This window comes from Myotis lucifugus, unplaced genomic scaffold, assembly GCF_000147115.1.
Source record: "Myotis lucifugus unplaced genomic scaffold, Myoluc2.0 scaffold_639, whole genome shotgun sequence".
NCBI lineage: Eukaryota > Metazoa > Chordata > Mammalia > Chiroptera > Vespertilionidae > Myotis > Myotis lucifugus.
The window spans coordinates 146,740-169,603 of record NW_005871687.1 but is presented as its reverse complement, the minus strand read 5'-3'; the positions used below and the strand labels follow the sequence as shown (position 1 = coordinate 169,603).

General features: G+C 39.6%; 2 protein-coding genes across 2 annotated transcripts in view; one reads left to right on the top strand and one right to left on the bottom strand.

Annotated features, from left to right (window-relative positions):
- The window catches only part of ASPA (aspartoacylase), a 59,511-nt gene extending 40,250 nt beyond the window's left edge, over nucleotides 1-19,261 (bottom strand). The window contains exon 1 of the mRNA XM_023746240.1: nucleotides 18,900-19,261. Within this exon, the coding sequence (XP_023602008.1) occupies nucleotides 18,900-19,132 (233 nt within the window). The 5' untranslated portion in view covers nucleotides 19,133-19,261. The remainder of the gene's footprint in view (nucleotides 1-18,899) is intronic.
- On the top strand, nucleotides 4,367-5,311 carry LOC102418628 (olfactory receptor-like protein DTMT). Its single transcript, XM_006105132.3, has one exon. The coding sequence runs from the start codon at nucleotides 4,367-4,369 to the stop codon at nucleotides 5,309-5,311; it is 945 nt and encodes a 314-aa protein (XP_006105194.1).
- Nucleotides 19,262-22,864: the final 3,603 nt, after the last annotated feature.

Below are 22,864 nucleotides of genomic sequence, written 5' to 3'. Positions count from 1 at the left end.
AGCTGGAACAAGGTAATCTGACACATCTGTAAAGCAGTAGAGATAATGGTAGTGGTGGGGTGCTGTTAAGGTTTTCCTAGAGGGGTAAGAAGCTAGATGTGCCTTAATGGAATGCAAATCTGAGTTTTCTATCTTGGCCTGAGGAAGATTGAGCATAATCTGGGAGAGAGTATCTTATTCTTGTCCTTTCCATGTGTCTGCATATGGTTAGGTAATAGAAGTCAAATCCTTGTTAGCTACAGATGTATCTCTCCCCTTGGGTATATTCATGGGAAATTGGATTATAGTAAGAGATTCTTCCACCTTGGGAATCTTTGCAAAATATGTGTCTTTCATGGCACTTTTTTCTGATTGCCTATCAGGTAAAGCCTCCTACACTCCTAAGATATTTTAGGATATTTACACTCTGGTCCCTGCTAGTTGGCTTCTCCAACCATTTTCCTTCACCTCTGAAAATGTAGGCTTCAGCCCAACAGGCCTAATGTTCATTAAACAGATAGTGTTTAATCGTCCGTACATAGCTTCTCTCCCACCATCCTTACCTTCCCCCAAACCAGTGATGGTGAACCTTTTGAGCTCGGCGTGCCAGCATTTTGAAAAACCCTAACTTAACTCTGGTGCCGTGTCACATATAGAAATTTTTTGATATTTGCAACCATAGTAAAACAAAGATTTATATTTTTGATATTTATTTTATATATTTAAATGCCATTTAACAAAGAAAAATCAACCAAAACAATGAGTTCACGTGTCACCTCTGACACGCGTGTCATAGGTTCGCCATCACTGCCCCAAACTGTAGTCAGGTAATGATCAGTGACTATAACCAGTCACTGTTTCAGGACTCTGAGAGCATTGTGCTAGAGCAGTCCTACATAATTACTTTGTCTTTAATGAGTTCCTCCAGGATCTAGCCTCCTCTGAGATGCAGGGCCCCTTAGGTCCACAGATGTGAAGATGGGAGAAGTGAGAAGGGATGTTGCAGACACAGGTGATGACTACAGAGGCTGTTATTTCATGTGCCTTAGTGAATAAAAGGGAGCAGGATCTCAGGCCAGGGTCCTGTAATCACCCTCAGACAGACTGGGTAAGTTGGACAAAGGATGAATGAGCTGGTCATGTAGGGTCCTTCTAATCAGAGGGTCTCGTGTTGTTCTGCAGGATAGGTTTTCAAGTGTAATAATCATTCTCCACATCTCAGCCTTTCAAGATTTGTTCATATTCTAGAACTATTTTGACTGATGTTCACCAGTTTTAATGATAGCATTCATAAATGTTACTAGGTAATGTATCTCTTAAGATTGTATCATTTCAACGACAGACATCTGTGTGAGGCAAGCGTTTCAATACAGAAGTTCTTAATCCTTGACTGACCATATATATATAGAGTGTCCTCAAAATGCATACACACACTTTGAATAATTATAAAGGCAGTGTTTATTAAAATACATTTCATTTTCAAAATTGAACTATCAGCTGTTAAAGTGTGTATATAAATTTTTGGGATGCCTTGTATTTGAATTACATAAGGAATTACATTAAGATATTTTAGATTGGCTCTCCTTCCCCAGAGATTCTGATTACATTTATTGGAGGAGGGTGCAGTAATCTGTATTTTAAAATGTGTTGCATGTTCTCGCTACTCAGTGTTGTGCACAGACCAGCAGAATTGGCATCACCAAATATAAAATTTGTGCTTATAAAATGTAGAATTTTAGGCACCACCACAGACTCACTAAATCAAAACCAGCTTTTAACAGGCAGTTTACATGCATATTACATTTTCAGAAGCACTACTCTCATGTGCAGTTAACTACTGCTTCACCAGGTTAAGAGGACAAGGCATCATTGATTGAGCAGCCGAAGCACAGAAGCCTGATCGGTGGCAGCAGCTTGCAAGTGCTGGCTCTCTGGCTTGCGGTTCCTGGTGAAACTCTTGACACCAGAGGTGGGTCCCACTTGTTTTACAGGCTGTAAAATTCTGAACACGAGGTATATGAAACTTCACTTGATGGTTTTCTCTATTGCGAAGCCAACACATTATGTCTACATGTAGAAAGTTATTAATGTGGCTCAATTAAACAGCACCAGCAGGATGGAAATCCCAGCAGTTTGACTCAGCCCATATCCCTTAATGCTCCTCAGCTTTATCAGCTCTGAGGCACATTCTGAGGTATGGATATCTGGAGAAGAACTAGAGGTCCCCAGGGTAGAAATTATCTTTATTCCTTCATTTTCTCCTCCCCCCCCTCCCCGCCCGCAATTACAAACCTCTCCATCAGGTTTATTTTTCACAGCAATGTCATCATGTACTGTGGATATCAGCACAAGCAGGGAGTGACAGTGTGGATGTATATCCTGGGTTCTCTATTCCTGATAAAGAGTAGTGTGGTTTTAGTAGTCTAATATTTTCTAGAAGTCTGAGATTACATCTGGGAATTCTGTAATAAAGTGCCAAAAAGTAGTCAGCTCTTGTTCTGAGAGGATTTAGTGGGAGTAGGTATTCTAACTTAACAGGAGTTTGCTGTCTTTAAGTTGGAGGGATGCATGTCTCAGACTGAAGCATAGCCAATAAATGTTTATGAAACACCAGCTACATCGAGGCACTGTGCCAGGTGCTGGCCCTGCTGCAGTTTATGGCCTTTCCTGCAAGGAGTTTATGATCCAGTAGGGAAGAGAGCTATAAGCAAATAATCCCAATGGGACTGAGTGCTGTGGGGACTTAGCAGCGGGTTCTCACCTTATCTGGGGAGACTTGGGAGGTTGATGACTTGGGTCTGAATTTCTGAGATGTGAGAGACTTGGAGGAGTGGGTCGGGAGAGGGGCAGGGTGAGATTATGAATTTCATTTGGGATCTGTTGAGCTGAAGATGCTTGTGATATTACATCAGGAGATAATCACGAAACAATTAATGATGCAGTTCTGAAGGTGGCAGAATTTTCCCATGAGATTTATATGGCAATTGATGCCATGGGATACGCAAGCTCTTTCGAGCTGTATATGGAGACTTAGAAAAGAATAGTGTTTAAGAAAAAGCCCCAGGAAACACCAATATATAGTACATTTACACAATGGAATACTACATGGCTATAAAAGAAGAAGTTCTTTTGCAACAGCATGGGTGGACCTGGAGAGCATTATGCTAAGCAAAATCAGCCATTCAGAGAAAGACAAATACCATATGACCTCACTTATATGTGGAATCTAATGAACAAAATACACTGATGAACAAAATAGAACCAGAGGCATGGATACATGGAATAGACTGACAGCTGTCAGAGGGAAGGTGGGTGAGGGAGGGACTGGATGAAAGAAGGTGAAGAGATTAGCCAAAGAACATATATGCATAGCTCATGGACACAGGCAACAGTGTGGTGATGGCCGGAGAGAAGGGGGAGCCAGGGCTAGAGGAAGGTGGGTAAAAAGGGGGAGGTGAGGGACATCTGTAATAGTGTCCACAATAAAAATAAAAAGACTGAATACCAGGTAATGTTCTCGACAGAAAAAAAAAGACTGTTAGAGCCCTAGCCAATTTGGCTCCATGGATCAACTTGTGGACTGAAGGGTCCTGGGTTCGATTCTGGTCAAGGGCACGTACTTCGGTTTCAGGCTCAATCCCTGGCCCTTGGTCGGGGTGCATGCGGGTGGCAACTAATTGATGGGTCTCTCTCACACCGATGTTTCCCTCTCTCTGTCTCTTCCTTTTCCGTCCACTTCTCTCTCTAAAATATGTGTATTTTATATATATATTCTTAGATGAGGATTAACAAAAAACAAACAAAAAAAAACAAAAAACAAAACCTGTTTGAGTAGAAACCAATCACAGCTTTTGAGAATAAGTGCCCAGGGAAGTATCCGAAGAATCAGTGTGATCACATAGAAGATAAGAGATTAGAAGGGAGGAATATTGTTACATGTTAATTAATGAAAAATGAGAAAATAAATTTGAAAAGTGGCTTAGATTTGGTGATATATTTGTGGTAACAGAGAGTGTTGTTACAAATAATGAGAATGAAATAAATTATTGCAGAACAGCGAACAGACCATATATCATAGAAATATGTTCATTTTTTGCCCTAACTGGTTTGGCTCAGTGGATAGAGCGTTGGCCTGCGGACTCAAGGGTCCCAGGTTTGATTCCGGTCAAGGGCATGTACCTTGGTTGCGGGCACATACCCAGTAGGGAGTGTTCAGGAGGCAACTAATTGATGTTTCTCTCTCGTCAGTGTTTCTAACTCTGTATCCCTCTCCCTTCCTCTCTGCAAAAAATCAATAAAATATATTTAAAAAAAAGAAATATGTTCATTTTCATTCAGATTTTTAATGGACACTGTTATTTTTTCCTAAAGATACTGGACACAGAACATGACAGGAAGAAATCAAACTGTCATCTCATACTTCTTCCTTCAGGGCCTGCCGGTTGAGCCAGAGCAACAAAACCTATTCTTTGCCCTGTTCCTGGCCATGTATCTTACCACCGTCCTGGGGAACCTCCTCATCATTTTCCTGATTCGCCTGGACTCTCAGCTCCACACGCCCATGTATTTGTTTCTCAGCAATTTGTCTTTGTCTGATATCTGTTTCTCTTCAGTGACCATTCCCAAATTGTTGCACAACATGCTGAGCCAAGTCCCATCCATCCCCTACGCAGGCTGCCTGACCCAGATGTACTTCTTCCTGTTTTTTTCAGACCTGGAGAGCTTCCTCCTTGTGGCCATGGCCTATGACCGCTATGTGGCCATCTGCTTCCCCCTGCACTACACCACCATCATGAGCCCCAAGCTCTGTCTCTCCCTGGTGGCGCTGTCCTGGGGGCTGACCACGTTTCATGCCATGTTACACACACTGCTCATGGCCAGGTTGAGTTTTTGTGCCGACAATGTGATTCCTCACTTTTTCTGTGACATGTCTGCTCTGCTGAAGCTGTCCTGCTCTGACACTCAAGTTAATGACTTGGTGATATTTATCACGGGAGGGCTCATTCTTGTCATCCCGTTCCTACTCATCATCACATCCTATGCACGAATTGTTTCATCCATCCTCAAGGTCCCTTCTGCTAGAGGTATTCGCAAGGCCTTCTCCACCTGTGGCTCCCACATGGCTGTGGTGTCACTGTTTTATGGGACAGTAATTGGTCTCTATTTATGCCCATCAGCTGATAATTCTACTGTGAAGGATATGGTCATGGCTATGATGTACACTGTGGTGACACCCATGCTGAACCCGTTCATCTACAGCCTGAGGAACAGAGACATGAAGGGAGCCCTGGAAAGAGTCCTTTGTAAAAAGAAAACTTCCTTCTTTATATGATGGTGAAACTTGAATTTTTATTTATTTATTAAATTTATTGGAGTGCCATTGGTTAATAAGATTTTATAGGTTTCAAGTGTACATTTCTATGATACATGAGACAAGATGAAATACTGCCATTTGCAACAGTATAGATGGGCCTTGAGAATATCATGCTAAGTGAAATATGTCAGACAGAAAAAGTTAAGAACCACGATTTCTTTCATATGTGGGATATAAAATGGAATTCTTGTACAATTATATCCAGTGACATAATATTGATATTATTATTGGGATATTAACTATGCTCCTTTTAAAATATTGTTCTTTTAAAAAAATCTTTATTGTTGACATTATTACAGATGTCTCCCACCTTCCCCCGTTATCCCCTTCTACCCGGTTCCTGCCCTGCCTCGGGCCTTCACCACCCTATTGTCTGTGTCCATAGGTAATGCATATCTATACTAATAAAAGCCTAGGTGGCCCTTGCCTGTGATGTCGTCACAAGATTGGCACCACAAGATGGCCACCACAAGATAGCCGCCACAAAGATGGCCGCCACAAGATGGCCATGTGCACCGCTGAGGCAGGGTCCAGCGCTGCTTCGTGCCATGAGCCTGGGGGTCCCATGGCTCTGCACGGCAAGGACGAGGCGGGTCCCGGCGGAGGAGGCGGGTCGCGGCAGGGGAGGGCAGTTGTGGGTGATCAGGCTGGCAGGGGAGGGCAGTTGTGGGCGATTGGGCCAGCAGGGGAGGGCAGTTGGGAGCGATCGGGCCTGCATGGGAGCAGTTAGGCGTCAATCAGGCTGGCAGGGGCGTGGTTAGGGGGCGATCAGGTTGGTAGGCAGAAGTGGTTAGGGGCAATCAGGCAGGCAGGCAGGTGAGCAGTTAGGAGCCAGTGGTTCCGGACTGTGAGAGGGATGTCCTACTGCAGGTTCAGACATCCCCTGAGGTGGTCCCAGATTGGAGAGGGTGCAGGCCGGGCTGAGGGACACCAACCCCCCACCCTTGTGCACGAATTTCATGCACCAGGCCACTAGTATGCATATAAATTCTTTGGTTAATCTCTTCCTGTTCCCCCTTCCCTCTTGAGATTCGTCAGTCAGTTCCATGTTCCCATGCCTCTGGTTTTATTTTATTGATCATTTTATTTTCATTAGATCCCTTGTTCATTTATCTTGATTTTTAGATTCAATTGTTGATAGATGTATTTATTGCCATTTTACTGAAGAACTAGCTCTTAGTTTAATTGTTTTATTTTTCTTCTGTTGTTTTCTGGCTCTATTTCACTTATTTCTGCTCTGATTTTGGCTGTTTCCTTACTTTTCTCACTCTGGATTTAGTTGGTTTCTTTATTGTGTTAAGGTATATTTCCTCTAAAGTCATTTTGATGAGACTTTTGTTATATTTATTTTTTAATCCTCATCCGAGGATATTTTTCCATTGATTTTTTAGAGAGAGTGGAAGAGAGAGGGAAAAACAGAGAGAAATATTGATGTGAGAGAAACACATTGATTGGTTGCCTCCTGCATGTGATAGGGTGGTGAAGGCCTGAGGCAGGGCCTGGGTTGGGGAGGATTCTGTAACTGAGGTATATGCCCTTGACCAGAATCGAACCCGGGACCCTTTGGTCCGTTGGCGGAAGCTCTATCCACTGTGCCAAAACAGCTAGGGCTGATGAGAGTTTTTTTTTTTTTAATTTTCCCTTTATTGATTAAGATACTACAAATGGGTCCTTATCCCCCCAGTGTCCTCTCATCCCCCCAATCCTGCCCTCACCCTCACCCCCTGTTTTCCACATCCATTGCTTATGCTTATATGCATGCATACAAGTCCTTTGGTTGATCTCTCCCCCTCACCCCCACCCTCCCCTACCTTCCCTCTGAGTTTTGAGCATCTGATCGATGCTTCTCTGTCTCTATGTCTGTTTTTGTTCATCAGTTTATGTTGTTCATTATAATCCACAAATGAGTGAGAGCATGTGATATTTATTTTTCTCTGAGTGACTTATTTCACTTAGCATAATGCTCTCCAGCTCCATCCATGCTGTTGCAAATGGTAGGAGTTCCTTCCTTTTTACAGCAGCATAGTATTCCATTGTGTAGATGTGCCAATGTTTTTTCATCCATTCATCTGCTGATGGGCACTTAGGCTGATTCCAAATCTTAGCTATTGTAAATTGTGCTGCTGTGAACATAGGGATGCATATATCCTTTCTGATTGGTGTTTCTGGTTTCTTGGGATATATTCCTAGAAGTGGGATCACTGGGTCAAATGGAAGTTCCATTTTTAGTTTTTTGAGGAAACTCCATGCTATTCTCCACAGTGGCTGCACCAGTTTGCATTCCCACCAGCAGTGAATGAGGGTTCCTTTTTCTTCGCATCCTCGCCAGCATTTGTCATTTGTAGATTTGTTGATGATAGCCATTCTGACAGGTGTGAGATGGTGGTACCTCATTGTCGTTTTGTCTCTCAGCCTTATGTATGTCCTCTTTCAAAAAGTGTCTATTTAGGTCCATTGCCCATTTTTTGATTGAGTTGTTTATCTTCCTTTTATTAAGTTGTATGAGTTCCCTGTAAATGTTGGAGATTAAACCTTTATCAGAGATATCATTGGCAAATATGTTCTCCCATGCAGTGGGTTTTCTTGTTGTTTTGTTGATGGTTTCTTTTGCTGTGCAGAAGCTTTTTATTTTGATGTAGTCCCATTTGTTTATTTTCCCTTTAGTTTCCATTGCCCTAGGAGCTGTGTCAGTGAAGAAATTCCTTAGGCATATATCTGAGATTTTGCTACCTGTGGATTCCTCTAATACTTTTCCTGTCTGATGTTTAAGTCCTTTATCCATTTTGAGTTTATTTTTGTGTATGGTGTAAGTTGGTGGTCTAGTTTCATTTTTTTGCATGTGTCTGACCAAATTTCCCAGCACCATTTATTGAAGAGACTGTCTTGACTCCATTGTATGTTCTTGCCTCCTTTGTCAAATATTAATTGAGCATATTGGTTCGGGTCGATTTCTGGGTTCTCTATTCTATTCCATTGGTGTATATGTCTGTTCTTGTGCCAGTACCAGGCAGTTTTGAGAACAGTGGCTTTGTAATACAGTTTCATATCTGGTATTGAGATCCCTCCTACTTTGTTCTTCTTTCTCAGGATCGCAGCAGCTATTTGGTTTTTTTTTTTAAAATTCCAGATGGATGTTTGGAGAGTTCTTTCTAGATCTGTGAAATATGCTGTTGGTATTTTAATGGGGAGTGCATTGAATCTATAGATTGCTTTGGGTAGTATGGACATTTTGATGATGTTGATTCTACCAATCCATGAACACGGCATGTTCTTCCATCTGTTTATGGCTTTCTCTATCTCTTTTTTCAATGTCCTGTAGTTTTCTGGGTAGAGGTCTTTTACCTCCTTAGTTAAGTTTATTCCTAGGTATCTTAATTTTTTTGGTGCAATGGTAAGTGGCATTGTTTTTTTAATTTCTCTTTCTGTAAGTTCACTATTGGCATATAAAAATGCCATAGATTTCTTGGCGTTAATTTTGTATCCTGCTACATTGCCAAATTCATTTATTAGGTCTAATAATTTTTTTGATGGAGTCTTTAGGGTTTTCTAAGTACAGTATCATGTCATCTGCAAATAATGACAATTTTACTTCTTCTTTTCCAATTTGGATGTCTTTTATTTCTTCTTCTTGTCTGATCACTTTGGCTAGCACTTCCAGTACTGTGTCGAACAGGAGTGGTGAAAGTGGGCATCCCTGTCTTGTTCCTGTTCTTAAGGGAAATGGTTTTAGTTTTTTCCCATTGAGTATGATGTTGGCTGTAGGTTTGTCATATAAGGCTTTTATTATGTTGAGGTGTGATTCCTCTATTTCCACTTTGCTGAGAGTTTTTATCAAGAAAGGGTGTTGGACTTTGTCAAATGCCTTTTCTGCATCAATCGATATGATTATGTGATTTTTGTCTCTCAACTTGTTTATGTGATGTATCACGTTTATTGATTTGCGGATATTGTACCAGCCTGGCATTCCTGGAATAAATCCCACTTGGTCATGGTGTATGATCTTTCTAATGTAATGTTGGATCCGGTTTGCTAGAATTTTGTTGAGGATTTTAGCATCTATGTTCATCAGGAATATTGGCCTGTAATTCTCTTTCTTTGTGGTGTCTTTATCTGGTTTTGGGATTAGGGTAATGCTGGTTTCATAGAAAGAGCTTGGAAGGGTGCCTTCCTCCTGAATTTTTTGAAATAGTCTGAGAAGTATTGGTTTTAGTTCTTCTGTGAAGCCATCTGGTCCAGGGCTTTTGTTTGCTGGAAGCTTTTTGATTACTGTTTCAATTTCATCCGTAGTTATTGGCCTATTCAGGTTTTTTGATTCTTCCTGATTGAGTTTTGGAACGTTGTATTTTTCTAGGAATGTGTCCATTTCATTGAGGTTGTCCAGTTTGTTGGAGTAGAGTTGTTTGTAGTATTTTTTGACAATTTTTTGTATATCAGTAAGGTCTGTTGTTACTTTACCTCTTTCATTTCTGATTTTGTTTATTTGGGTCCTTTCTCTTTGTTTCTTGGTGAGCCTGAGAGAGGTTCATCAATCTTGTTAATCCTTTCAAAGAACCAGCTCTTGGTTTCATTGATCTTTTTTATTGATTTTTGGTCTCTATGTCGTTTATTTCTGCTCTGATCTTTATTATTTCCTTCCTTCTGGATACTGTGGGCTTTTCTTGTTGCTCTCTTTCTAACTCTTTGAGTTGTAGGGTTAGGTCATTTATTACCAGTTTTTCTTGTTTTTTTGAGATAGGCCTGTAGAGCTATGAACTTCCCTCTCAGGGCTGCTTTCATTGTGTCCCATAAATTTTGGATTGTTGTGTTTTCATTGTCATTTGTTTCCGGGATGCTTTTTATTTCTTCTTTGATCTCTCTGGTAACCCAGTCATTGTTTAATAGCATGCTATTTAGCCTCCAAGTGTTTGATTTTTTTTCAATGTTTTTATTGTAGTTCATTTCTAGTTTTATGCCATTGTGATCTGAGAAGATGCTTGTTGATTTCTATTCTCTTGAAATTGAAGAGACTTTGCCTGTGTCCTAATATATGGTTTATCTTTGAAAATTTCCCATGTGCACTGGAGAAGAATGTATATTGTGTAGCTTTGGGGTGAAATATTCTGAAGATGTCAATTAAGTCCATCTGATCTAGTGAGTCATTTAGGATTGCTGTTTCTTTGCTGATTTTTTGTCTAGAGGATTTATCCAGTGGTGTCAGTGGGGTATTAAAGGCCCCTACTATGACTGTATTGCTATCGATCTCTCCCTTGATATCTTCCAGAAGTTGTTTTATGTATTTGGGTACTCCTGTATTGGGTGCATATATGTTTACCAGAGTTATATCTTCTTGTTGAATTTCTCACTTTAGTATTATGTAGTGGCCTTCCTTATCTCTTGTTATGGCATTTACTTTGAGGTCTATTTTGTCAGATATAAATATCACAACCCCAGCTTTTTTCTCATTTCCATTTGCCTGAAAATTTTTTTCCCATCCCTTCACTCGCAGTCTGTGTGAATCCTTTGTTCTGAGGTGGGTCTCTTGCAGACAGCAAATGTATGGGTCATGTTTTCTTATCCATTCAGCTACCCTGTGTCTTTTGATTGGAGCATCTAATCCATTTACATTTAATGTTATTATTGAAAAGTACTTTTTTGTGATCATTTTATTCTTAATATTTGTGTTTCTTCTTGTCTTTCTGTTTCTTCTTTTTACAGCAGTCCCTTTAGCATTTCTTGCATTGCTGGCTTGGTGGTAATAAACTCTCTTAGCCCTTTTTTGTCTGTGAAGCTCCTGATTCCACCTTCAATTTTGAATGGTAGCCTTTCTAGGTATAGTATTCTTGGATTCATTCCCTTGAGAATCATTAATAGGCTGCCTTCTGAGCACCCCTCACTGGGCATCAAGCCCACAACCCCAGCATGTGCCCTGACTGGGAACTGAACCGTGACCTCCTGGTTCATAGGTCGATGCTTAACCACTGAGCCACACCAGCTGGTCTTAATTACAACACATAATTCTTCTTGGAAACAATTAAAACAAATTTAACTTGTTTTTCCTCCTCCTCCTCCTCTCCTCAATAATCACAGTTTGGTGTGTTTTCTTTAAGGACTTTCCCTGAACATTAACATATATATGTATACATACTCTAGCAAGTGGTTATTATTATTTTGGGGAAATTGGTATATTGCATTTTTTGGTCTGCAACTCGCTTTCTTTAATTAACAATGTATTTTGAAGCTCCTTCCATGGTAGTGTGACTGTTTATCAACTGATGGATACTCAGGTTGTTTCTATTGTTTTGTTGGCACAAGCAATGCTATGGAAGCCACCCTTGTAGACGACATACTGGGTGTGCATGTGTTTGTGTTTCTTTGAGATGTGGAATTGCTGCATCATAGGATTTGTGCATTTTCAAAAGTGGATACTGTAAAATTATTCTTTAGCATGTCTTTCCCATCCCCCTTTCCTACACCCTTACCAACACAATATCATCAGGTTTTAATGTTTTCCTTCTCTAATGGGAGAAAATGCTTTCTCATTTTAATTTGCATTTCTCTAATTACTAGTAATATTGGACGTCTGTTCATATGCTTTTTGGACATTTGTATTTCTTAGTATATCGTTGTTTTTTTAAAATGGGGTTAATAGGAAAATTAGGAGAGCTTTAATTGGTAGTGGCTTTTCTTGAATGTGTCTATTCTGGTCATTGAGGAATGGCTGAAGTGAATAAACTTTTAAAAGACACCTAATATCCTGAGCATGGCAAACTTGACGTAGGCTACAATTGCTATTTCAGTGTTTAGTGGTGAAGTTAGCATGAGTGCTCATCCCATTTCCCATTTCTAATATATATATTTTTTATTGATTTCATAGATGAAGGGAGAGGGAGAGAGAGATAGAAACATCAATGATGAGAGAGAATCATTGATTCGCTGCCTCCTGCACACCCCCTACTGGGGATCGAGCCCACAACCAGGGCACATGCCTCTGACCGGAATTGAACCTGGGAACTTTCAGTCCGCAGGCTGATGCTCTATCCATTAAGCCAAATTGGCAAGGGCCCATCTCCCTTTTCTGATATATTTACACACACACACACACACACTCACATACACACACACACACACACACACACACGCTAACCATTAAGATAACTCTCGCCTACTACTTACCTTCATTGAAATTATGTATAAAATCAAGAGCATATTTAATCATTTTTCTCATTTGATCCAAAATATCAGCTCTCAGAACCCCTTGAGGCTGGGGACCAACTTCTATACCTAGGTACAGAACGGGAGATAGTCACATTTATGTATTAGAGTATAAAATTAAGCATTTTAATATATCAAGATATAGAATTCCAATCATGAAAAATTGGTACAAAGTTAGGCCATGTAGCATCATGAAAAATTATTTGAGACATAATGTTGGGCAAAAACTAAAGCAGAACATTTACATGTACAAGTTCTATGCAAAGTGAATGAAGACTAGGAGAGAACATGAAAAATCAGTTATGTTACAGTTGCAAGATCTTGGGTTTTTTCTTTTTCTTTAAATTTCATTCAATATTGCCAAAATTAAAAAAAATCATAATATAGTCAAAGGGATGGGCAAATATATACTGCAATATAAAAAGCTGCCAAACATATCAGTAGATATGTATTCTAGCTAAGAGCAGCATTGCCCCAGAGACATCATACACCAAGATTGCTCTTTCAACCTTTGGGAATCATATGCTTTATTTGGTGTCACAGAGAAACAGTTTTCTATCCCTTATTGTTAAGCATTAATTTGTTTCAAATAATTACCTAGACTTGGATATTTAGCTTGCTCCAAATGATCCCTTGATTATGCACCAAAAGTATCACTGATTAAGTAAGCAAAAATGATTTTAAATTTGCTTACATTGTTTGACAACTTTTTTTATTATATACTAGAGGTTTTTGCATGGCTAGGGTCCCTAGGCCTGGCAGGCAATCAGGGCTGATCGGGGCCTTCTGGTTGCCGGCCAGAGCCTTCCTTCGTTCCACACCACACCCTTGTGGTCAGCACACCTCATAGCAAGCGATAGAACTCCCAGTCTCCTAGTCGAACTACTGCAGGGACACTGCATATTGGCCTTTTATATATATAGATTTTTATTGATTTCATAAAGAAAGGGAGAGGGAAAGAGAGATAGAAACATCTATGATAGTGATGGCGAACCTTTTGAGCTCGGCGTGCCAGCATTTTGAAAAACCCTAACTTAACTCTGGTGCCGTGTCACATATAGAAATTTTTTGATATTTGCAACCATAGTAAAACACAGATTTATATTTTTGATATTTATTTTATATATTTAAATGCCATTTAACAAAGAAATATCAACCAAAAAAATGAGTTCGCGTGTCACTTCTGACACGCGTGTCATAGGTTCGCCATCACTGATCTATGATGAGAAAGAATCATTGATTGGCTACATCTGAACATTTCCCACTAGGGATAGAGCCAGAAACCCAGACATATGCCCTATACAGGAATCAGACCCGGGACTCTTTAGTCCACAGGGCGATGATCTATCGACTGAGCCAAACCAGCTAGGGTGACAACTTGTTTTGAAATTAAATAGCTCTTGGTAAAATTGTGACAGCCATTTTAATGATTATAGTATAGTCTGCCAACAGTTATGATAATAGGGCATTTAGGAAAGAGAATGGAATATAGAAAAAGAGACTCTCTGTGTGAGAGGGTTATGAGAGTGCTTGCTTGCATGCTGGAGGTTCTGAAAAGTAAAGATGAGTTCACAGCCCAGTAACTGATAGGGCGAACACGTGAATGGATAATAGCTTATGGGACACTCTACTGCAAAGAAGGGGCTAAGTGGGATGTTGGGAGAAGACTTTCCATGGATCTTTTGTGTTTCTGCACATCTTACCAGCAAATCGCTGACTGCCTTGGCTCCAAATTATTTTTCAAGAACGTTTGTATAGCCGAAACCAGTTTGGCTCAGTGGATAGAGCGTCGGCCTGCGGACTGAAAGGTCCCAGGTTCGATTCCGGTCAAGGGCATGTACCTGGGTTGCGGGCACATCCCCAGTAGGAGATGTGCAGGAGGCAGCTGATCGATGTTTCTCTCTCATCGATGTTTCTAACTCTCTATCTCTCTCCCTTCCTCTCTATAAAAAATCAATAAAATATATTTTAAAAAAAAGAACGTTTGTATAGTGAACAGTATTGAAAAATAGGGATGATATCTTCCCTGGAGCAAAAGGCAGGCGTGTTTATTGTACATTATAAAAGACTCAAGTTCTCCCAGCTTATTGTTTCCCTCATGAAATGCAGAAAGTTGCTCAGTGAAATTGAGGAAATTTTATATAGTTTGAACCTGCCCAGAGTGAGTTAGCTTACTACTTGATCATTATAAGTCACAGTGATGAGTTAAGGTAGCTATAAATATTTTTTAAAAATAATTTTCTCAGAGTTTCATGTAGGACATATTTTGTTTAGTTGTGACAATGTGAAATATGACTTACCAACAGGATACTTGGCTATAGAATGAGTGGTTGCATATTTAAGGGAAGGATGCTCAATAAGATAAATATAGCAGGATAACAGAGCCAAAGAAGTCTAAAATGAATTGAAAACATCTTTCTTATTATGTCAAGACCATATGTTTTGTTTTCTTTGCTGCTAGAGAGTCAATAATGCCTTCAATATGTTTTACTATATCAACTAAAATTAGTAAGACAGCTTTATAAAACATACTCTAAAATCCAATATTGTTCTTAAAGCTTTGAAAACATAAATAAACTACATATAAATTGAATGATGCATAGCTTCCTGGGTAAAATGTACATTAAATTCTCAAGAACCATGATTAAAGAATATGAAATAAATTTTCCTTCAGAATGGATTTGGTTATTTCTTTTTTTAAATCAGTGGTTACACTTACTGTTTAGCTTAGTATTGCTCTTAAAGAATGTTGTTTCTAACCCTGTAGTCCAGGTCTTTGAATGAGAATTCAAGACAGGTCTCTCAGTTTTGATAACAATGTCAGCTATGCTGCTTCCATGCCTGGCAATCAAAGCATTCAGTTTTCCTTCAATGAGCAATGAAGAATAGCTACATTATGATCTCCTACTAGAACTACCTAGTTATTGTCAAAAACTCAAAGGAAACAAAAACAATAGTTAATCTTTCCTGTCTTCCAGATATTAGGCTAAATGCTTTAAATACTTTATCTCGTTTAAGGTTTTAAACAGCCATATAAGTAAATGTTACTATGTCAACTTTATCAAATGAGGAAAGCAATGTATCTTGTCCAAGGTTAGTGAATGAGAAAGCCAGGATTTGAACCCAGGTTCTCCTGGGTACATGGGACAAACTCTTTCCATTAACTCATACCAGATGGAGAACACGGAAAAAGTAACTAATTTGGGAGAGAAAGGACAGGAGAAGGAAATCAATTTATGTATCTCATAAATGCCCATAACCACCCTGAGAGAGAACTGTCTAGCCTCTGAATAGTGTTAAAATGTAAGAAGTAGAAGGCAAATTTAATTTAAAAGACTGCTCTCACTGAAATGCATACTACTGAGCGGTCATAACAAGAAAACTCATCCTAGTCCATTTAAGAGTTATTGAGAAGTTAACATGTCATCTATAGGAGTTATACTTCAACAAATTCTTATAATACTAGTCAGTTAACTATTTTAAGTGAATAGATAAACTTTAGTTGTATTGATATAACCTCAGTCATGAAGATAAAGCATTTTTGAAATTAAAATTTATGCTAGTAAAAATAGGATTGGATATACAAAGTATGACTGATGTCTAATTGCCCTGGAAAAAAATCTATTCCATAAAGTGTGGCATATTTGTACTAAAATTAGTAACCAACTTTTGATCTGAGGTGAGATTATATTTAAGTAACCCTCTAAACGCAAATGAGCAATTATTAGAAAATGAGTACATAAAGCAGTGCTGTGTTAGTTGTTCCTGGCCCCATCTTATATCTTAGCTACTCGTCTATGAACTCCGTAAGGGTAGAAACCATGTTTGCACATAGCTTTGTACTTCCACAGTACCTGGCACAGTGCCCCGTGAAAAGTAGGTGTTTAATAATATTTTTAGACAAATGAAAGAAGTGGTAAAAAGAAAACACTTAGGAATCTACATATCTACAATAGTAGCTATAATAATGTAAACAGAGGCAAAAATAACTAATCAAAACATACCTGGAGACCACCAAGATGGCGGCATAGGTAAACACCGGAGACTGCTGCCGCAAACAACCACTTCAAAAATACAACTAAAAGACGGAACGGATATCACCCAGAACCACGGGAAGGCTGGCTGAGGAGAGACTCTTCAACTAGAAGGAAAGACAACAGCATACCTAGGCACAGAGGAGGCGCAGTGTGGAAAATTTAAAGGTGCGGAGGTGCGCACGCAAAGCCGGCTGGTGGCTGAGGGCGCGGTTGTCATTTTCAATCAGGAGGGAGTCTCAGACTCTGAGCTCCAGATCCCGGCGAGTCTCTAGGGACTCAGACTCAAACGGGAGAAGCGGGATTGTCTAGCATCAGTTGGAACGTGAGGGCAGCTTTCTCTCCGAGGATTGCAGCGGTTGCCGGGGTTCTGAGAAGCAGAGCCTCTGGGAACAGGACTGAGAGCAGCCATAACTGCTCCCTCCGCCCGCCCTGATGATCCAGTGGGACCCGCCCCACCCAAGCCCTGCGCAGAGCCATTTGCCGATCGCCTCAGGCAAAGGCTAGATTAGCACCTCCCCAGAGGACAGAAGTTTTCCCACAGCTGATTCTCACAGCCAGTCCGCCTGGTGGTCAAATCCCTCTAGTATTAACTACAACAATCAAGGCTTAACTAGAACAAGACTGCGCACAAAGACCACAAGGAGGTGCACCAAGAAAGCATAAAAAATGCGGAGACAAAAAAACATGACAGAAATGGAGGATATAGAGCTAAAAAACGCAATTTTGAGGGCTTGCAATAAACTTGAGGAGAGCCTCACGAAAACTAATGAGACCCTCGATGCTATGATAAAGAAACAACTAGAAATTAAGCATACACGGACTGAAATAAAGAATATTATACCCAATAGCAGACCAGAGGAGCGCAAGAATCAAGCCAAAGATTTGAAATGCAAAGAAGCAAAAAACACCCAACCGGAAAAGCAAAATGAAAAAAGAATCCGAAAATACGAAGATAGTGTAAGGAGCCTCTGGGACAGCTTCAAGCGCACTAATATCAGAATTATAGGGGTGCCAGAAGATGAGAGACAGCAAGATATTGAAAACCTATTTGAAGAAATAATGCAGAAAACTTCCCCCACCTGGTGAAAGAAATGGACTTACAGGTCCAAGAAGCGCAGAGAACCCCAAACAAAAGGAATCCAAAGAGGACCACACCAAGACACATCATCATTAAAATGCCAAGAGCAAAAGACAAAGAGAGAATCTTAAAAGCAGCAAGAGAAAGAGACTCAATTACCTACAAGGGAATACCCATAGGACTGTCAGCTGATTTCTCAACAGAAACTTTGCAGGCCAGAAGGGAATGGCAAGAAATATTCAAAGTGATGAATAGCAAGAACCTACAACCAAGATTACTTTATCCAGCAAAGCTATCATTCAGAATTGAAGGTCAGATAAAGAGCTTCACAGATAAGGAAAAGCTAAAAGAGTTCATCACCACTAAACCAGTATTATACGAAATGCTGAACGGTATCCTTTAAGAAGAGGAAGAAGAAAAAGGTAAAGATACAAATTGTGAATAACAAACATGCATCTATCAACAAGTGAATCTAAGAATCAAGTGAATAAATAATCTGATGTACAGAATGAACTGGTGATTATAATGAATCAGGGACATAGAAAGGGAATGGACTGACTATTCTTGGGGGGGAAAGGGGAATGGGAGATGCGGGAAGAGACTGGACAAAAATCGTGCACCTATGGATGAGGACAGTGGGTGGGGAGTGAGGGCGGAGGGTGGGGCGGGAACTGGGAGGAGGGGAGTTATGGGGCGGGGGAAAAAAGAGGAACAAATGTAATCTGAACAATAAAGATTTAATAAAAAAAAACATACCTGGAGTGTTATAGTTGAATACTTTCATTAAAAAAATATAAATCAAAACATACGTTTTTCTTAACTAGAACTTTATGTACTATCATAAATATAGTTGCATGAAAACATAGTAGTGAATCACTTAGAAAGCTAACAAATACATGTGTACCCAAGTACAGTGATCAAACACTAGTTTAATGCAAAAGACTATTAATTCTGTTCTTTAAAAGATAGATTTCAAAATAAAACATTGGTTATTTATCTCAGTCTGTACAGATACATTTAAAAAATTAGTGAAGGATAGTCTTATGCTTAAAAAGGTTTATGAAAGAGCATGTGAATGCCCAGTTTAGAGAAATGAATAATTCATAATGGAGTGTGATTAAAGTGAAAGTGATCTTATTCGCAATAGCCACTATATGTATAGACATGAATAGCACACACGTGTTTTCTCCCATATACCACTTTTCACATACACACATGCATTCACAATATATAGTCTTACCCAAGATTTCCACGGTCAAAAACTCGATTCAGGTCACAGTCAATATATCTGGTACACTTCTTCACTGCTCTTGGGTTGGTGATAAATGGTTTTACCTCCAGTCCTGTTCTCTGAATCTCAGCGCCATTCTCTAGCCAGTGCTTAACCAGAAATACTCCTGTTAGCTCATTCCCGTGAGTTCCTCCAAAGATAGCAACCTTTTTAATGGGATCTTCAACAACATGATAAGTCATTTTATCAAGTAATTTTTATCTGATTTCTGCAATTCAGAAGAAAGAAGAGCAAAGAACACTTACTTCCTTAAGAAAAGTTTAGAAATCTAAACCTAAATGAGACTTTTACCAAAGTGCAAAGTGCAGAGTTCTCTTGAGTGGAGTGTATTTTAATTTTCTGTTGCAAGTCTGAGCCCTGTTTATTATAGGGCACTCCCTGCTTTAGCCCTGCCCTTTACCATATTTGGATCAAAATATGCAGAGATTAACTAAAGTTACAGCTATTTACTTTAACTTCTAACTCCCTCAAATGGTTGGTAGATCTAAATGCAGTGATAAATTAGTATCTCATAATAAGACAAAAATTGTGTTTTCTCTTCAGCTAGAATGCCATCTAATGGTGCTGTCATGACCATTTGTAGTTATAAAAAGTTTATACTTTTCTAAATATAAAAATATAATATGCATATTGTTATTCAATATTTATAATTTCTACTTGTATTTAAAAAGATTTCTTCTCTGAAATGAGTTCAGGTACACCTCATCTGAGAGCATTGAATCTTAGCTCTATAAACAGTTTCAAAGGCCGGTCCTCAGAGACCTCCTCTGGAACTGCATCCTTTCTTTCAGAATTCTTTTTTATTGTCAGACACACAAGAACCAAATCAATGACCACCGGGACTTAAAAAGCTACTTTGAAACATGCCTTTATTTCTCATAAAGTTTTTGGTGATTCTGTGTCAAGTTCTTTAGGAATCTTTCTTTCTTTTTTGGCTCAATGCTCACTTTTTCTTGGCTCAATGCTCAAGAAAAAGTAACTTTTAGTAATTTTCAAGTCTTTGTCATGCCTGAAAATGTCTTGGGGCATGCTACATGCACGAACCAGATTGTATGAGTTTATGTAGACACAGTCAGCCCAGTTTACTGGCAGCAGAGGCTCTCCACTGGACTGTGTCACTCAAGAGGGGGTCTTATTAGGGCAGACCTGCCAGAACACGAAGATGGCTACATTCCTTTGGAGATATGGTTCTGAACCAAATCGGATTTGATTTCCTGCTCAACCATCCAGAAAGTCAAATGTGATCAAGTACTGGAAACACTGTGTGTACTAGTGATGCCAGACTGTTTGCTAGGGGTGCAAGAAGAGGAATCCATCACTGCAGAGCAGTTTAATCTGTCATGTTTTTCTGAATATGTTATGTCAGTTTATTCACATATCCACTTTTTAAATAGGGTGTGGTAGGTACTGACACCCCATTACAGGGGTAAAGGGAAGGTAAGTTAAGCAACTTGATTAAGGTTCCTCAGCTGCCAGGAGAAAACCAAGCCTGGGACCCAGGTTTTCTGATTTTAAGTTCAAGTTCAGTGTTTTCCCAGAACAACAGGGTGCTTCCTGTTAATTTTGGCCTTCCCCAAAGTTCTAATTTTGCTCCTTTGGAATTCACATAAACAGTCACTCCAGTGTGCCTCAGAAACAAACAAGCATACAAACAAAATACATGATAGAAATATAAAATGTGAAAACTTCAAAACATTTATTCAACCAATTCCTGTGCGCTTTCTTTAAAAGATTATAACGTAGAGATAGTGAAAGCAAAACAGTGAAACCTAAATTTACATATTAAAATGACTGTCCTACCCTAACTGAAAGCCCTCGTAGCTTTTGATTTTCTACCCACGTCACTGTACATTTGAACACTTGTGTGGAGAGGCTGAAAACGAGCATAAGTACAAACAGATGGTACTCGTATTGTGTAGCTACTTTGGTTTTAAGAGCAGTAACTATGGTGAATTATTAACACTTGCTTATATTTTGTTTGGGCTTCTGACGATTTGGGGTTAGTTGTGTCCTTTGCCCTAGTCTTTCTGGAAGAGCTGCTGCAGTTACTTACTCATGGCTGGCACAGATGACTCGTATTTGGAGACTTGTTTCATGGAATTTTAACAGGTCAGCACTTTGAAGCCCATTTAACATTCATCAGTAAAGTTTCCCTTACATACAAAATGAGTAACTTTTTTTGATAGTTAATAAATTCCTGTCAATCTGTCCCATCCTTACCTTGTTTATTGTTAGAGTCTGTCTTCTGTGGAAAGCTTTATTAGAGAAAAGGAGAGCATTTCCTTAGAGCTAGAGCAAGTGGCTTTTCATACTCTTATACCCAGTTAACTTCTGAAAGATTTTAACTCCCTGTTTCCCAAAGCACACTAAATTTTAGAGCCCCCCCAAACCACATAAAAAAATTAGTCTAGCCCTAGCCGGTTTGGCTCAGTGTATAGAGTGTCAGCCTGCAGACTGAAGGGTCCCGGGTTCGATTCTGGTCAAGGGCATGTACTCGGCTGCAGGCTTAATTCCCGGCACTGGTGGGGTCACGTGCAGAAGGCAACCAGTCGATGTCTGTCTCTCATATCGATGTTTCTGTCTCTCTGTATTTCCCTGTACCTTTCACTTTCTCTAAAAATCAGTGAAAAAATATCTTCCAAGGAAGATTAAAAAAAAAATTAGTCTAGTTCTTTGAAAGTTCAGAGAACTAATAGCATACAAAGTGGAACCCTTTCTAGTTGTCACAATCTCACTATTGGGTTGAATATTTAATGTTTGAAGTACTTAAAAGAATAAGCCTAATAACTTCCAGCACTATAAATGTTATTTGTGTGTGGGTGGTGGTGGTGTCTGATTTATTGGTAAAATAATGTAGTTTAAAGCAAAGGAAGAGTAAACTTTTTATAGTCATGGCTGTCCAATAGATCAATGCCAGAAATTTTGTGGGAGTCAAATTTCAGGTGGGATTGTTTTTAAAATGGTATGATTGAGAGATAAAGAGGATCTTTCCTCCAATATTATATGTAAGGTGTCTCATATATAATGTGGTAGTCCAGCAGTCATGCAACCAAATTATTCTACTTTAATTTTCTTCACCCCTAGGGCCATATTGCTGTCACCATCCTGAACTTTCTAGGTGGAAATAAATGATAACCAGGACAAGATAGGGATAAAGTAGATAAGTTTGTCAGCTGCTATCAAAGATTCCACATAGATCATGCATGTAATTCCTCACAGATATAGTACAGGATGTTGTTCATAGTGGGTTTACAGTTTTCCTTTTTAATTTTTTAAAAAAAAATGATTTTAGAGAGAAAGGGAGAGGGAGAGAGAAACACATCCATTGGCTGCCTCCCGCATGCCCCCCACTGGGGGTTTGCCTGAATCCCGGGCATGGGCCCTGGCCGAGAATCGAACTGGTGACCTCTCGGTGCATGGGGTGATGCTCAACTGACTGTGCCACACTGGCCAGGGCTATAGTTTTCTTTTTAATGAGATCTCTATTTTGCCGGGGATAGGTGAGTGTTATGTGTATATGTGTATATTATGTAAATATGTATGTATCAGGTTAAAATTGGCTTCCTTGAAGCGTCTACTCATTTTTTTTTTAAGTGTCCTCTCTGGAACCATGACGAGTAACAAGTCTTTTCAGACACTTTGTTTAAAATTTTTTTTTCCAGATTAAATGAAGACTCTGTTTCTTCAGACTGTTTCTGCAGTTTAGCGTTCAAGGTTCTGTATTAGCTGGTCTCAGTCGACCTCGAATCCTATCTCCCCACCTCCTCCTATGTTGGACCTAATCTTCAAAGAAATCGCTCTTGGTCTCATGGTGCCCTAGTCCTAGGCTTTTACTAACACCCTTCCCTCCACCTCTGTGCTCTCTACACCCCCTCCTTCGCCCATCCCAGACCTCGAATGGCTGGAACGCATGG